The sequence below is a fragment of the Stegodyphus dumicola genome, chromosome 4 (genome assembly GCF_044657685.1).
Source record: "Stegodyphus dumicola isolate Sdum_Otavi_A_Nest chromosome 4, ASM4465768v1".
Taxonomy (NCBI): Eukaryota; Metazoa; Arthropoda; class Arachnida; order Araneae; family Eresidae; genus Stegodyphus; species Stegodyphus dumicola.
This window is the reverse complement of record NC_140771.1, coordinates 180,752,585-180,769,078: the sequence shown is the minus strand read 5'-3', so window position 1 is coordinate 180,769,078 and position 16,494 is coordinate 180,752,585. Positions and strand designations below refer to the sequence as shown.

The 16,494-nt window shown below is 29.5% G+C and overlaps 2 protein-coding genes across 6 annotated transcripts in view; one reads left to right on the top strand and one right to left on the bottom strand.

Annotated features, from left to right (window-relative positions):
* Nucleotides 1-8,562, bottom strand: part of LOC118183184 (uncharacterized) — a 77,258-nt gene extending 68,696 nt beyond the window's left edge. For 2 of the 4 annotated variants that reach the window (XM_035352633.2, XM_035352639.2), the window contains exons 1-3: nt 8,153-8,413; nt 7,013-7,139; nt 5,034-5,231 (exon numbers count right to left, since the gene is read on the bottom strand). In XM_035352633.2, coding sequence (XP_035208524.1) covers nt 5,034-5,231; nt 7,013-7,123 — 309 coding nt within the window. In that variant the 5' untranslated portion in view covers nt 7,124-7,139; nt 8,153-8,413. The other 2 variants (XM_035352634.2, XM_035352635.2) reach the window with 2 other exon arrangements.
* Nucleotides 8,563-8,998: 436 nt separating this feature from the next.
* The window catches only part of LOC118183186 (uncharacterized), a 58,438-nt gene continuing 50,942 nt past the window's right edge, over nt 8,999-16,494 (top strand). The window contains exons 1-2 of one of the 2 annotated variants that reach the window (XM_085815852.1): nt 8,999-9,232; nt 9,383-9,534. In XM_085815852.1, coding sequence (XP_085671978.1) covers nt 9,208-9,232; nt 9,383-9,534 — 177 coding nt within the window. In that variant the 5' untranslated portion in view covers nt 8,999-9,207. The remainder of the gene's footprint in view (nt 9,233-9,382; nt 9,535-16,494) is intronic. The other variant, XM_085815854.1, reaches the window with a different exon arrangement.

The window sequence follows — 16,494 nt, the reverse complement described above, 5'->3', positions numbered from 1 at the left end:
TCCTTGTGTTTTTGTGTACGCACATGTTTGAGAACATCCGCCCTTCCAACATATGAAATCGAAAAATCGCAACGACAGGCGGTACACATCGCAAATTTATTACATTTCCTTGAGGAAATAATGAAGGAAAGTCAACTGTGTACGATTTTTGAAACGTACACGAGTATTTCACCTTTCTCACAGACGTAACAAATGATGATAATTTCTAAAACTATTTCCCTAAGGCACGTGTACTCACACAACTCAGGACAAAATGAATGAAATAACTAAAAAGAACGTCCAAATAACAACTTGCTTTGTCCTCATTGGCTAATATATGCTAGCTGACACGCAGTGGAGCTCGAAGCACATTGGAGAACTGGAGAATGACATTTCTGGATACGTATAATACTCTCACTCAAAAAGCAGAAGATATCTGATTTGCAAGGTTTTGTTTTAGATATAATGTAGAGAAAATTCAATTGCTTTTAGACGTCCAAAAGCACTTTTTTTATTCATATAACAAAGTATTAAGCCAAGTCGCATAAAAATCGTGAGAAATTTTAAGAATAAGAAAAAGTCAGGAGAAATATATTGTAAATCGGGTTGAAATCGGTCGAAAATCGGGAGTCTCCCGCCTAAATCGGGAGAGTTGGCAACTCTGCATTTGATAACCAAAAATATTGGCATTTGCAGACAGTTTGGCTTGTGAATTCTAAATAGCTTATCAATGTACATTTTGCATGTTTCAAACATGATTTCGCATGTCCAAAAGAGCATTATAAAAAAGAGGGATACATTTTTTATCTAAAGCATTTTAAAACAAAATTACGAAGGTTAATATTTATTTTTGTTATTACCAGTCATTAAATTCTGTATCAATGTAGGAAAAAAAAAAAATGAATGGCCTGTTACTCAGTGCTTTCCAAACATGATTTTCACAATCTGCATTCTGCACCGAAGTGCTTGATATTTAATTGTGGGTATTATAAGACTCTATCCAACTTCAGCGGCACATATTTGTTTGTTCCTCAGGGTTTTCCAGGCTAAAAACACATAATTTCACTTCCAGTTCTTAAGAAGAAATTATTTATGCTTTTGATTTTCAAAGATTTGTGCAAAATTCAGCTTCACAAATACTATGATGATGCCCACCATATATCATAAACTATTTCACAGTATTCCTTCTTTGTATATTTTCTTGCCTTATTCGGTTTGGGGGGGGGAGGCGAGACAAAAATTAGAATCACCTTCCGCAGAAGACAATTTGCAATTATGCAACATTTATTCAAGGTTCATACACATTTCTGCACACAGGAATTAAGTACTTTTAAGGATCATTAATGAAAACAAAATTAAGGACCTATGAGCAAATGGGAACTGAATAAATTCAATTAAAAATATTATCTATGCCTGAACTTCACTGTTGTAATACCATCCTAAAAATAAATAGATCCATAAGTAGGATGCATTATTATTAAACTTAACATAATTATTAATAAGTTTGAGAATAAAAAAACTTCATAAATTTATCAAGTGGCATTAAATATTTTACACTTATAATAGTTGGACATATTTGAAAGAAGATAAGTAACATTTATTTACGTTTTGCTAACAGTTAACTTTTTGTTGATTTTTTTTTTTTTTTTTTAATGTCTCATTTTGTCACATACTTGCTCAGTCTAGAGGTTTAGTATATAGCAGGTAGATTTTATTTCAAACTATAGGTTAAAATGAGAAGTAAAATCATAACCAGCATTATTCAAAACAAAAAACTGGCTGTTGTCACTGCTACTGCTTGTCTAGAGAGAGACCTGCTGATCAGAGCAAACCTGAAAGGCCTGACGTAGGCACCATTGGCAAGTTTGGAAAGTTAGGCTCTGTCTGACACAGTTAGTGTTGTAGCTTCAGTTTTAGGGTTCTAATCCAGTTAATAAACTTTAAGGTTCCAATAAGCAAATAAAGCATTAGAGGTGATAAGTTGCTTTGTATTAAGTCTCGCTAGATGCGAAGAATAAGTTTTACCTGAATTTTTACATTTTTGTATTTTATCTTGTGAACATGGTAAGGATTAATGAAAGGCAATAACTCGCTTTAATATGCACAGATAATTTTTAAGGGTAAGTATTTAGTTATAAATGATTAAATTAGGTAGTTAGATATAACCTTAGTCATTATGGATTTACATGTCCAATTTAAATTAAATTTATTTTTTAACAATATTTGTTAAAAATTGAATCCTAGAATCATCTCGCCTTCAAATCCTTCTAAACTTTCAAAGCTGCAGTATGTAAAATCTTAAAGAAAAATTACCCCCACCAATTCTGTAACACCAAAAAGCCACAAATATTTTGAAAAAAAAAAAAAAAAAAAAAATCAGAGGGAAAAAGTGTAAAATTAATTTTGTAGAAAAAAACATGCATATTCTGAGAATTATGAATATTTTGAGACAATTACACGGGAAAAACTCTTACCATGAAAAAATTTTAAACGATTTTATTAATCAATTACATAGCTATTTTGCTTTTGCTAAGAATCTTTTCATAAATTGTGCTTTATAGCTTTATACCTTATTTATTTTTCAGATTCAAAATATTGTATTAGTGGCCAAAATGGAACTTTATAATATGATAGTAAAAATTAAAAATGTTTTATTTTAATGTTACTTTTTAAATATAATTTCAATATATCATTATTTTAATGAAATTTATCAAAGCAACAATGTTTTTAAAAAATTGTTGAAAAATTCTCAGATCCCAGAATTAAAAATTTTCTATAGAAACTGATCTTAAAAATCGCCAAATTTAAAATGATTTAATAAAAGAACTGACATCCCCCAAAGCAAAAAGTTATTTAAGAGCTCTTCATTAGAAAAAATGAAATGAAATAATGCTGAAAGAATAATGAAATTTTTCGAAATGAAATAATGTTGCACTTCTTTCATTATGAAACTCAAGTATCTCACCATTTATATCAGAAATAGGAACAAATTATAATCCATTCAAAAGTTGAACATATTTGTCAGTGAATCGTGAAAAATATTCTTCCAAAATGCTAATTCACACTCAAAATGGCAGTCATAAAAACAAACAGAACTTTCAGATGATTAAAATTAAGGACCTTCTGCGATTTTGGCCGAAATTAAAGACTTTTACGGACTCTTAAGAACTTTCGTACGAAGCCTGTTATTGTTTATTCAAACATGATAATTCTAAGTAAATTAGATTATTAAACAAATTATTGTTTTTTTTAACTGCATTTCTCTTCCCTTCATAATTACTCAAAAAAAAAAAAAAATAGTTGCATAAACGTTTCTTGATATTTTCATACACCTACCTTAAAGCTGCAAAAAAGTAGGAAGCTATCCACAATGTAACCAAATATATTTATATAGGAAACCAAGATGTCACCAAAAAGGATTTAAGTGGCAAACCAGGTATGTACGTGGCACAAGTGTGCTTGAGTACATAAGGATTTGCCTTTCTGAAATTCAACAGTCAATTTTCTGATTAATATTTCCTTTTGCATTGAGTGAATTTCCTTTTGCCATAGCAAATCATAATGGAACTTATAGAGTTTGCTTTCTTTTATTTTCATCAGGCTGTAATGCATGCTGAAGCTTCAACTGTCCTCGGGCAGCATTATTTCAGGTTATGTGAAATTTCCTGACTTTTTTTTTTTTTTTGGCAAAACTGAAGCTGTGTGTACATAAAAACAGCAGCAGAAAAAGCATTACATGTGTGCATGTCTTTTATGTAAAAAGAATAATGAGAAAAATAAGCAGCAATGGCTGCATCACTGATATAGATGCAAACATACCCAAATAAATATTTCTCTACAAATTTGCCATTGAATTCTTGAATGCAGTTCAAAGTTAGCAGTGAGTTCAAAACGTTTCAGAGAGGGAGTGAATAATATAAAAGTACCCTTTTCTTTCTTTGCTCTTTTTATTGTGTCCATAATAACTGCACATTTTTCGACACTAGCTTTAAGCTCCAAAGCTTTGTAACTGAAAAATTATTGACAGTGTATGCTTGCTTTTCTATAAGTAAACCTTGTTTTTACAGTTCTTGGAAAATTTCAATCCGAGAGTTATAGGACGCATCTTTATGAACTAGCGACAAACATGTTTACAGCTCATTTGTATTATTGTGTTTAAAAAATAATAAAAAAAAGCAGCTTTTTATAACAAACATGAATTTCTATAGGGGAAAAAAATTTCATGGCCTACTAAATAAAAAAATTACACTGAACTTAGGAAATCCTGTTTACAATGAACTACAACACTAATAATTACATAAAACAATATTAATATGGTAGTTATTGATTCAACTGAAGCTTGGTAGCACAAAATTCAACTTAATCCTTTTTTGCTCAAATTCAGATATAGTACAAAGTCTTTAATCCGGACTCGTCGGGACTTCGAGGATTCCGGATTAGGGTTTTTTCCAGATTATAGATTATCAATTTAAATCTGGTAAGATGGCATGCAGAAATTATAAAATTAAAAATATGAAACCATAATTTATGAAATAAAGAGCAATTATGATCTAAAGGGTATCAAAATTTACAAAAAAAAAAGAGCTTAATATTTATTTGTTTACTGTATTAAACATTTCTTTCAACGTGCGCATGCTTAAAGCATACATTACGCAAAGTCGAAATTAGATAATTGTAACCAGAAAAATATTTGATGAGTATTCGTGATATTTATAATGACGAGGAATTTGATTTAAATCATATCAAAGATGGAGTACATCGAGATGAAATACTACATTTAGTAATGAATTATAAGCTGAATAAAATAAAAACATCTGCTCTGAAGATAAGGATAGTGCTGACAGATCAAGTTCCAGTTAATTGCGCGCCGCGCGTTCATAAAGCAAAGAAACCTTGCAAGAAAGTGCTTCCCTTGCTCTCACCCTTGCCCCAGCCTTAAAAGAAATATACACTTCCTAAATACGGAGATACAAAATCAAAGAGGTAAAGGGTAATGTTTTAAAGGCTGAAGTATTAAATTATATACTTTATAACTGAAATAAATCTTAGTTTACCATATCTCGGGCATCAACTTCAGCTCCATGACTAATTAAAAGTTCAACAATATCCAGATGACCTTCTTGAGCAGCAATATGCAAAGGAGTTCTGTCAACTTTTGTTCTTGCATCTCGACTTATACCAGCTCTCAATAGAACTTCAGCCGTAGCTAGATGCCCATACTGAGCTGCCATATGTAAAGGAGAAGTTCCTAACTGCAAAATATAATTTAACAATGAACACAGAGAAAGCTATGAATGGTTTTAAGAGCACAGACATGCAAGAGACATTTGGACTGATTTATTCATGAAATACAGTAGATGGACATATGAATTTTGAAATTTATTTTCTGATATTTTTTTCCCTATTTATTTTTGCAATGTTAAAAAAGTACAGTTTTAAAGAAGCTGAAAATTATATTTTAGTAACCTAAATTAATCATCATTTAAAATGAAATGTTTGAATACACTGTATTTAATTTTGAGCATTTATTTATTTATTGGTAAAATAATAAGTGTCCTCAAAATTTAATTTGGTTGTGCATACATAATTTTATGATAAAGTTCAATACATAAATGTATTATTGTACTTAATATAATAATTGTTATTATAAGCTTTTGATTACTATATAATTTATTATACAATCATTACAATAAATTACATATTATAATCATAATACACATTTGATAATTACTATCTTTTTAGCTTTGCGCTAATATCTGCATTATTTTACACTGAAAAGAAATTTCTTAATAATTAATTATAATAATTTTATGATGATAAATTATTAACATAATTATTTAAATTATAATGGTTATACTTTAACACGTTGACTGCCGTGGGGATCACCGGTGACCAGCACTCGACTTGGCTACAGTGATGTGGGTGCCTCCAGCGCCCGGCAATGCGACCAATAGTAAAATACATAGAGTAAATATCGATACTGATAAATTTTTAAATAGTACTATTGTTACTATAATGGTTTAAAGAATAATAAAAAGTAAACATTTAACTTATAAATCACAAAAATGGTCTACAGATGTTTGGGGGTTGCCACCATGAAATATGCATTAAACTCAATTATATAACTCCCCACTATCTTCTGTAGATAATATTTCAACATAATACATATCGCATAATAAAAATTTCAAGTTGGCATTATGGGCAATCCACGTCAAATGCGCACGGCAGTCAACATGTTAATAAATAATTATCGCATCTCTTTGATTTTCACTCTAAAAAAATCTATATGTATTATACACATTGAAAACAAAGAGCAAAACAAAACCAAACAATATAATTCCATGATTTTAGGTGATCTTATTTTTAAAAGTAAGTGATGTAATATGTATAGTCTTCATATGAATTTAAAAATATTAAAAAAATTTTCTATGGGTAAAATCCTAGTTTACGGTGCAGCCTTGGCGCGACTTTGAAAATTATCGCCAACACCAAAAATGATCCAAAGAACGTCTATATATACACTATATACTAAGTGTGTATATACATATACTATATATTTTCTTTGAATGACCTGTTAACTACTCATCGTATATGTCCCATTTTTACTGCTCATCATAATGTCGCCAAATCCTGTGTGCATCGGATACTAGGATTAAACCTTTCCATGTTCTTGATTCCCAGATTACAAATGAATATGAATCTTAGGATTTATTTTTTTGAATATGAACTAGAAGCATGGGAGAAGGCTGCCTCTTTTTCCTCTCTCAATACAGTTCTCTCTTTTCCAGAGTGAAAAGAGGATTCTAGATTACTGTAGATGATAGAAGTGTTTTGGCAGAATGCCAGCTAAGGTTGCATTTGTGATAGCTCTATAGATGGTCGTTCCACAAAAAACTGTTTAACATATGTTACTCTATTACAAAGAGGCTCTTAATTTTCAGTACGAAAATAAAAACAGGTCACTGAATTGTACCAATATTCAGACCCAAATGATTTAGTTAGTTAAAATTACTGGAAAGAAAAAAGAAATTACCCAATCAGTAGTAAATGGAGCTCCATTTGTCATTAATATTCGAACCTCTTCTGTCTCGCCGAGCTTGGCCGACTCCAAGAGTCGCTTGCCCAAGTCGACGAGAGACATCATAAACTTGTATCAATACCTAGAATAATTAAAATCAATCGTAAAACATTAGACAGTTATTTTAAAACTGGCATAATTTACACTGAAAATGCACTTAAAAGGAAACCAAATATTTATTCAGCACCAACAATAAACTAATAAGAACCTTTCAAGAAAAAAACAATTGTAATAAATTTCACTATTCATATCATATACACATTTACCTACTTCCAAAATTTACTGTTTATATCATGGACACACCTATGTCCAAAACTTCATCTTAAAATCTCCACACAAAATCACAATTACATGCAGCAAGCAAAAATCGTAAATGCTAAATTTACATTAATACGATAAAAATAAATATTACACAAAAATCTGTAATTTCTAATATTATTTTGCAATAATGATGCATATAAGTACTTCTCCATAAATTTACTTTAAAAAAGTATTCCTGCTTAAACATAATTAGTTCAAAATTACGCAGTAGAAATTTATAGGAACAAAAAAAAAAAAATATTTTATGTTTCCAGTGCATAATGACGATGCAGTATAATTTTAGTAATCTGGATGTATTTACAGCACTGTGTTATTTTTTGTAATCAAAGAATAAATTTTCTATACCCAAAAATAAATATAAAACTAACATGTATGTATAGTTAGTTACATTTGGAATGAAATTAGAGTGAAATTCCGCAGAATTTTATTCCTAAACAGCTGGTATTAAGAGTTCCAAGCGCATTTTATATGAAATTAAAATTACTTAACATGTTAATGAAAAATCGATCACATATTTGAAAAATGTATTTTATTTGGAGATCTGGATAAACTCGACCACACCAGCTACACACGTTATTCAGTTAAATTTAACAAAGACAATTCATTAAAGATAATCTTGTGTGAGATTTCCATACATTACCCATAAAGGTGAACAAGAAGAAAATTTCAAGCAAAAGAAATATTTGTCTAGTTACTTACAGCAAAGTGTTAAACGTGCATTATGTAAACAACATAAAAAGATTATAATGTCACATAATAATATCCACAACCTACATTTCAATCATGGCAGCACATTTCTTTAAGCATATTATAGCTGTTATAAGTCAATTTTTTAAATAATCGCACATGTTTAGTATAATTTTAATACATAATTTGTTATTGAAGAACAGGCCTAACTTAAAGGCGCAATATATAACGGTGCTGACAAACAATAACTAGTTAAATTTGTATAAAATATGCAAGACTTCATTATCTTTTAAGAACATAACACAATTTAAAATAAAATACACTACTGGTCACTATCCACTCCCGGAAGTATACCTTTTGTTTTCCGGAAGCACGCGACGAGCGATTTCCTCCCAAAGCATGGGCGCCATCAATACTCCTTCCTGAAAATGAGTTTAATAAGCGTAGTGGCATAGCAATAATGTTATATTACATAGTTTTTTAATAGCATGAAATACCCTTAGTTACTTATTTACTACATATACATTTATTAACTACATATTACACGTTTAAATGATTATATTATTAACTTTTATTTCGTTGTTATTTAATTAATAAATCAATTCATTACGAAATGAGCCTGAATGTAAAACATAAAGTAAAGTAATATGCGGGAGTATTTTAATGTTACAATGTTTTCAGTTTATTTTGTTACACAATTTTAAGCCGGTATTTTTGATTTTATATCTGTTAGCATTTAATAACATTTAAATATGAAGTTACAAGCAGAACGATTTCAAAACTAAGTGCAGTGCGAACAATATTGATATCGCGAATCACACCGTAATCATGGTTGAAATCCAAAATGAACGAAGTTCCTTTTTACTCTCCTCTGAAATACTGAATACTTTCCTTCGCACCTAAAATTTATTTTTCGCCTGTCGTAGCAAAAAGACTTAGTAGGTGCAAAACAAGACATCTGTCGACTTTGTCTGTCTTAAGCATTGAACGATTTCAATAATATAGCAAATAAATTATTCTACTTTGAAACAAAATTACGACGATACGTGTGCTATTTTAAAAGCTAAAGCATAATTTCTAATCCCGTTGATTGAATTTCATGTATTAATGAAGTGAAATTCTTTCAATGTGATATTTCCATTATGACAGTTTTATTCTTATTATTAGGTACACATTTTTATATAATAAATTTTCTTATTGTTTTTGTGATTTATGAGCATTGTATTTGTATTTCTAAATCCTAATATATCTATTTGTATGACATAAAACATAAATTAGAATGAAAACCTTAATGAAGTCATCATTATATAATTTTAGTTTCATGGTGTCATCTTATTTTCTGTGAGGATCTGTCATCTAGGTGCTCTCCTTGGGTAACAATTGAGGAAGAGCTAAAGCGTAGAGATAATCATGTCAACTGCATTAAGAATGAAAATTGTACTGGGATGAATTGTTCTGGTAATTCAAATGTAAGTTCTGAATTATTTCCTTTGCAAATTCTTCTTACGTTTTTTAATTTATTACCATTTATATTTTATTATCTTAAAAAAGCTCGCCGAGAAGATAATCGTAAATGTACAGTGTTCCTCATTTTATTTTTATGAAGAAAAAGTTAATCTGCCTTTATGAAGTCTTATACATAAGAGTACACTATTGTGATTTCATTAGAAGAATAGTTTCTGTATATTTCTGTTCTTATTAACAGTTTTGAAGTAACGTATGGCTATTTACATTTATTAGCAGCCATAATTTACCCTGAGTATCTTCTCCAAAATTTTTCAGAGCTAATGAATATAGTCAAGTGATTTTTTCTCTTATAATGTTTACTCTTAATGTGAGGAAATTGATTCTGAAATTAACTGATGAATAAATGTAAAGGAAGATACTGATTTTTCAGTATTTAAATTATTTACGTTATGTCAATTTTTTTAACATACTTTTTAGTTTAGATGTGATAATAATATTTACCTATAACTAATATAACTAATATAAATTTGTTATATTGAATCTTTGTACTAGAATCAGGTTTTATTAATGGATGGGAACATAATATAACAAATTGCTGCTTAACTTTCACACTAAAAAATTAACCTTTAGTCTAAAAAATATAAAAATTATGGTTTGTAGCCTACAAAAATTTATTAAATTACCTTTAGCTAACTCTAATGTCCACTCTGTGACAAAAGTACAGTCGGTTTTAGAAGTCTTTTTTTTTTTTTTTTTCAATATTTATCAATATGCAAATCTGTAAGTAAATGAACTTGAGTTCAGCCTTTCAGTTTGCTTATATTTAAGGAGGCAGCTGTTATAATGGTATAAGCAATTCAGTTAATTATTGGAAAATAAGGTTGATCTTTACATTATGGTAACTTGGCGTTTTTTTGGCGAAAATTTGGCGATTAACTCTCCTACAGCAACCCTCTATTTTTTTTTTCCCGCCGCCATTTTGTCTTCACGAAGTAAAGACATGTTTCTTTTCTTTTTATCTACTGAACACTTCTTCCAACAATCTACTAGCCGAATTACACTTATGCTAGAAATTTTATCTAACAAAACTGCTTAATCATGACGAATATTCACTGCAAAATTGGGAAAAAGTGCACAATACCATACTCCTTACGCATTTTTCAAAATAACACATACACATAAACCATGTACACGTCGACCTATTTTTACTTAAAAAAACATCCCAGAATTAGAAAAAAATGGCATTGCGCACACTCTTCACTATATCCATGTACACTGCTTTTTTCTCATAAATTAGAAAAATTTCACGAAAATGCATAACAATTTTCTGAATCTTTAAACCCGGTAAAAAGAACATATATGAAATTACCTGATCGCGAAAAAGTACATACCCTTTCCAAATATGAACATTTCCCTGTATAAAATAAATAAAATATCCAAAAACTTTAACAAAAACTCTACATTATCTATTATATTACAAACGTCACTAACTAATTCATACCTTTACTTCATTACAAATGGTTACAAATACTTAGTGTCAAAAATTAAATTATTTCCATGCACGTTTACGCAAATTACTTTACTTCCACCTTACATTTAGAACAATGCATAAAAATAATATCCTCAAATAATTAAAAATACTAACTTACCTATTCTTCTTCAGAATCTTGATTACGTGTCCGATAAACTTTTCTTATTTCTGTTTCAGGATCTTTAAAATCATACTTATACCAAGGTACCAGGTAAAATAAATAACTTAATAAAACATCTTTACTTCTATTTCGCACAACCTTAAAGAAACACTTACTACCCCTTTCAATCCCACTAAATACCCATTTCGAATTCACTTTAGTTAGGGCCATGGGATCCAAAAATTAACGAACACTGTTTCACACAACACAGAATAAAGGCAAATACAAAATTTCCAGATTTTTTCCCGATTTGCCCCCTTTTCCGATTAAAGAACCGTAATTCGTCCATTAATATCACATGACATATCACATGATCTCTCATTTCCCTCACACAAAATAATGCGTAATCGGAACTGAGTACTGCTCACATTATTACCAAAGTCCCAGGAAGTAACCTTTATCGCCTCCAAAATGTCGCCAAACTACCAGTTACCATATTGTAAAGATCAGCCAAAAATAATTTCCTTTGAGGAAAAATAGGATTATGTATTTGGCAACAATAATTTTTAAAACCAAATTGGGAGAGCAATACCATTTTATATTCAAGTACATATTTTGCTGCATAAAAGATGTATAAATATATGTTTTCACTTAAAAAGTAAGATGTTTCTCAAATCCGGCATTACGCACTGGCCTCGATTATGATCATATAATGACAGTTGAAAGTTCAGTATAATCTCCAGCTGAATGAAAATAAAAGAGAGGAAACTCTATAATTCCATTATGATTCATTTCAACAAATGTACATAATGCCGAAAGAAATTCTAAACCACTGAATTTCAAAAAAACAAATCCACCATATGCTCAAATACACATGCATGATGAGTAGACCTAGGTTTCTATATAAATATTTTTGGTGACATGATGCATTGCTTCAAAATTACTTTTTCACAGATGATCAGAAAATAAAAAAATTTATTTTATAAAATACCCTCTTCTCTAACATTTTATGTATTTTAAACTGTGTGAATTAAGGAGGGAAAATATGTCTATCTCTTTATATATATAAGTATCATAAATTTTTTATTTTAAAGCAAAATTTGCTTCAAAATTACTTTTTCACAGATAATCAGAAAATACAAAAATTTCTTTTATAAAGTACCCTCTTCTCTGACATTTTATGTATTTTTAAACTGTGTGAATTAAGGAGGGAAAATATGTCTATCTCTCTATATATATAAGTATCATAAATTTTTATTTTAAAGAAAAATTATCCTAAAATTATTTTGAATCGGATTTTGATTGCATTCCTCTTCTTATATTTTTTGTATTTCACATATCTGTAGTTTTCGGGATTTCTTCTCATTTCGAGACAATTTCTTGCTGTTTTTAGCATATTTATTGGGAATTTTGGGTTTTACTGGCATTGAATTTCATTTCTTTTGTGTCTGTGAATTTTGTGTATAATATATATATTTAAAAGGAAAATTAAGATTAATATAAATTAGAGATTCTTCAAGTAAATTCTGTTTTAATGCCAGGTTAACAATTAATACTAAGCAAATAAGCCCAAAATTGCTTGCACAATTAAAAAAAAATTGATATTTAAGCATAATTTGAGGCATAGAATAGAACTCTGAAAAAAAAAAAATTGGCTTCAGAAAATTCTAATTTTGTGTCAAAATTGCTTATGCTCATAACGCTTTGTATAAATACAGTATAAAGTCAGAGATCTGGAATCATCCTGACTTTGGCAATTTTGGATGTTAGATCATTGGTTTAAATCTAATGAGATAACATTTAGAAACTATAAAATTAAAAATATTAAATAGTGAAACATTTATGGCCATAAGAGAATAAAACTTTACAAAAAAAAAGCTCCATATTTATTTGTTTTATTAAACATTTCTTTCAGTTTAAGTTATTTAAACTTTCTTTTTAATTTTATAGATAGATAATTTCTTGTTCACATACAAAGTTTTATTGTCCAAGTTCTGTAATTGCCGTGTTGAGAATTCCGGTTAATCTTTGGATTATGGTAACTTGGCGAAAATTTGGCGACCAACTCTGCTACAGCAACCCTCTATTTTTTTTTCGCCGCCATTTTGACTTCACGAAGTAAAGACATGTTTCTTTTCTTTTTATTTACTCAACACTTTTTCCAACAATCTGCTACCCGAATTACACTTATGCTAGAAATTTTATGGGACAAAACTGCTTAATCATGACAAATATTAATTGCAAAATTGGGAAAAAGTGCAGAATCGCAAACTCCTTGCCGCGTTTTTTAGAATTGCACAGTAACCATGTACATGTCATGTACACGTACACACAGTAACCATGTACACGTTGACTTATTTTTACTTAAAAAAATATCCCAGAATGCACAAAAATGGCATCGCGCACACTCTTGACTTTATCCATCTACACTGCTATTTTCTCATAAATTACAAAAATTTGCACAAAAATGCAGGAAAATTTTGTGAATCTTTAAACTCTGTAAAAAGCACATATATGAAATTACCTGATTGCAAAAAAGTATATACCCTTTACAAGGATGAACATTTCCACATATCATATAAATAAAATATCCAAAAACTTTTACCTCTAAATTATCTATTATAAACGTCACCAACGAATTTATAACAAAATATTAAAAATGGTTACAAATACTTAGTGTCAAATATTTAAATTATTTCCATGCACGTTTACTTCCACTGAAATGTGTACCAAATTGCTACAAACTTATAATTCACAAAATAACTATCATTTAATTAAAATATAATTAAACCATGTACACGTCGACTTATTTTTACTTAAAATAACATCCCAGAATTGCACAAAAATGGCATTGCACACACTCTTCACTATATCCATGTACACTGCTTTTTTCTCATAAATTAGAAAAATTTCACGAAAATGCATGAAAATTTTGTGAATCTTTAAATTTGGTAAAAAGGACATATATGAAATTACCTGATCACGAAAAAGTATATACCCTTTCCAGGATGAGCGTTTGTACGTATAAAATAAATAAAATATCCAAAAACTTTTCCCTCTAAATTATCTATTATAAACCTCACCAGCCAATTTATGACGCAAACATTAAAAATGGTTCCAAATACTTAGTGTCAAATACTTTCCATGCACATTTACTTCTACTCAAACGTATTCCAAAATACTACAAACATATAACTCTCAAAATCACGATCATTAAATTAAAATATAAGTAAATTAAAAATCACTACTTAAAATATAAATAAGCACATACATTAAATTAATAAAAATTAACTTACAATCCTACTAAATCATTTCTAATAACAATTTTCCAATAATACCATATTAATTTATTTACTCCTTACATTTAGAACAGTGCATAAAAATAATATCCTCAAATAATTAAAAATACTAATTTACCTAATCTTCTACAGAATCTTGAGTGCATGGCTGATCACAAAATGTCCATTTTCACCAGATTTCTTGCACCGCCATTCAAACTTATCTGTAATATCCTTCCTTTCACACAATCTCATTTCATTCCCACATGTTGGACATTCATACTTATCCGCAATTAAGCAATTCTTTTCAATTACACATAAACGCAATAAAAATTTCGGATTTACTTTATATAGGGCCGTGGGATCCAAATATTAAACAACACCGTTTCACAGAACATAGAATGAAACTAATGCTATAAAGTACAGCAGATATTTTTACAAATTTACCCCCTTTTCCGATTAAAGAACAGTGATTCATCCATTAATGTCACATGACATATCTCATGATCTCTCATTACCCTCACACAAAATAATGCGTAATCGGAACTGAGTACTGCTCACATTATTACCAAAGTCCCAGGTAGTAACCTTTATCGCCTCCAAAATGTCGCCAAACTACCTGTTACCATATTCCAAAGATTAACCAGAATTCCTACTAAACTGTTAATCAGAATCTTTTCATTCTCAACAACCTCTTTGTTACCACTATCTAATCATTTTACAGATTTTGTCATATGTTAGTTGTTTCATTACTAAAGCATTGTTGTTGCAGTGGAAAATATATGACATATTACAGTAAAAGCCTGATTCTGTGGCATTTAGCTAATTGGAAAGCTCAAGTAACTAGAATATCTTAGCATTTTATAAAAGTTCACCCCCCCCCAAAATTTAGTAAATTAGAGATTTCTAATGCCATTATAGAGCCTGTAGTACTATTAGCACATATACATTGTCACCAAACAGTATGATTTAGTACTACTAATATGTAAGCATCACGTCACAATATAACCATAAGAAATTCATTTTGGATTAACCTAAACTTGACTAATTCTCAAAGAGCCAGTTTAATTTTTGTAAAGAAGGATATGAGCCAGTGGTGTAGTGAGGGGGGCAAGGGGGTGTATGATGCCCCGGGCGCCGCTCGCAGAGGACCATGAACTTCTTTTTTCTGTTTCAACTCAATGGTATATACGAATTTGATTAAAAAATAGACAGTTATTTTATGCATTAAAACATCCTATTGCTGCTAGTTCTTGCTAAGTAATTTTTATTTCAATTGAGTGATAAATAAATATTCATATAAAATATAAGCAGATGAGTTACATTTACATCTCTTTCTGATGTTTAAGTGTGGCTCTTGTACAACATGCATGGTCAGCTTAATGAAAGGAATATTGCTTATCTGTTTTTTACTTACTACTAAAGTAATGTAGAAAGAGGCTGCAACTGGGAATGAAGAGTATTAAAGCTGAGCTGTGATTTTTTTTTTTTTGTGTGTGTGTGTGTGTGTGTGTTTTCTGTTATTTTCATTGATAATGTATCAAGCTAAGTGTTTTCTAATTGTGGAAGAAGCTCTCGACTAGTTTGATATGCTAAAATGAGATGTTTCAGATGATGATGTATGCATTATTCGACCTAATGAAAGTGGTGATGTAACCGAAAAATGAGGCCCTCAGTGATGAAAATTTAGAAAAAATTATTCTGACGAATGTAACAGGAGAATTGGATATTTTTTGTGAAGAAGAAGCTTATGTTGAACCATCAGTGTCACATACAAGAATAGAAACAGACAATGTGGATAAAATTAGTGATGATTCTTCTATACAAAAAAATAAATAAGTAAATAAAATAAATAAATAATAAATAAAACCTGGGAAAAATAAGATGGAATAAAAGAAAGCAATTTATTTGTGTATTTTCCAATAAAGAAACAATTGATTTAAAAATTGATTTCCCAGAGTTATAAGATCTAGATTCTATTAAAATTTTTTAGATAATTTTTCCAAAATATTTTATTGAAACATTAGCTTGCAAAGATAACACTTTATGCAAG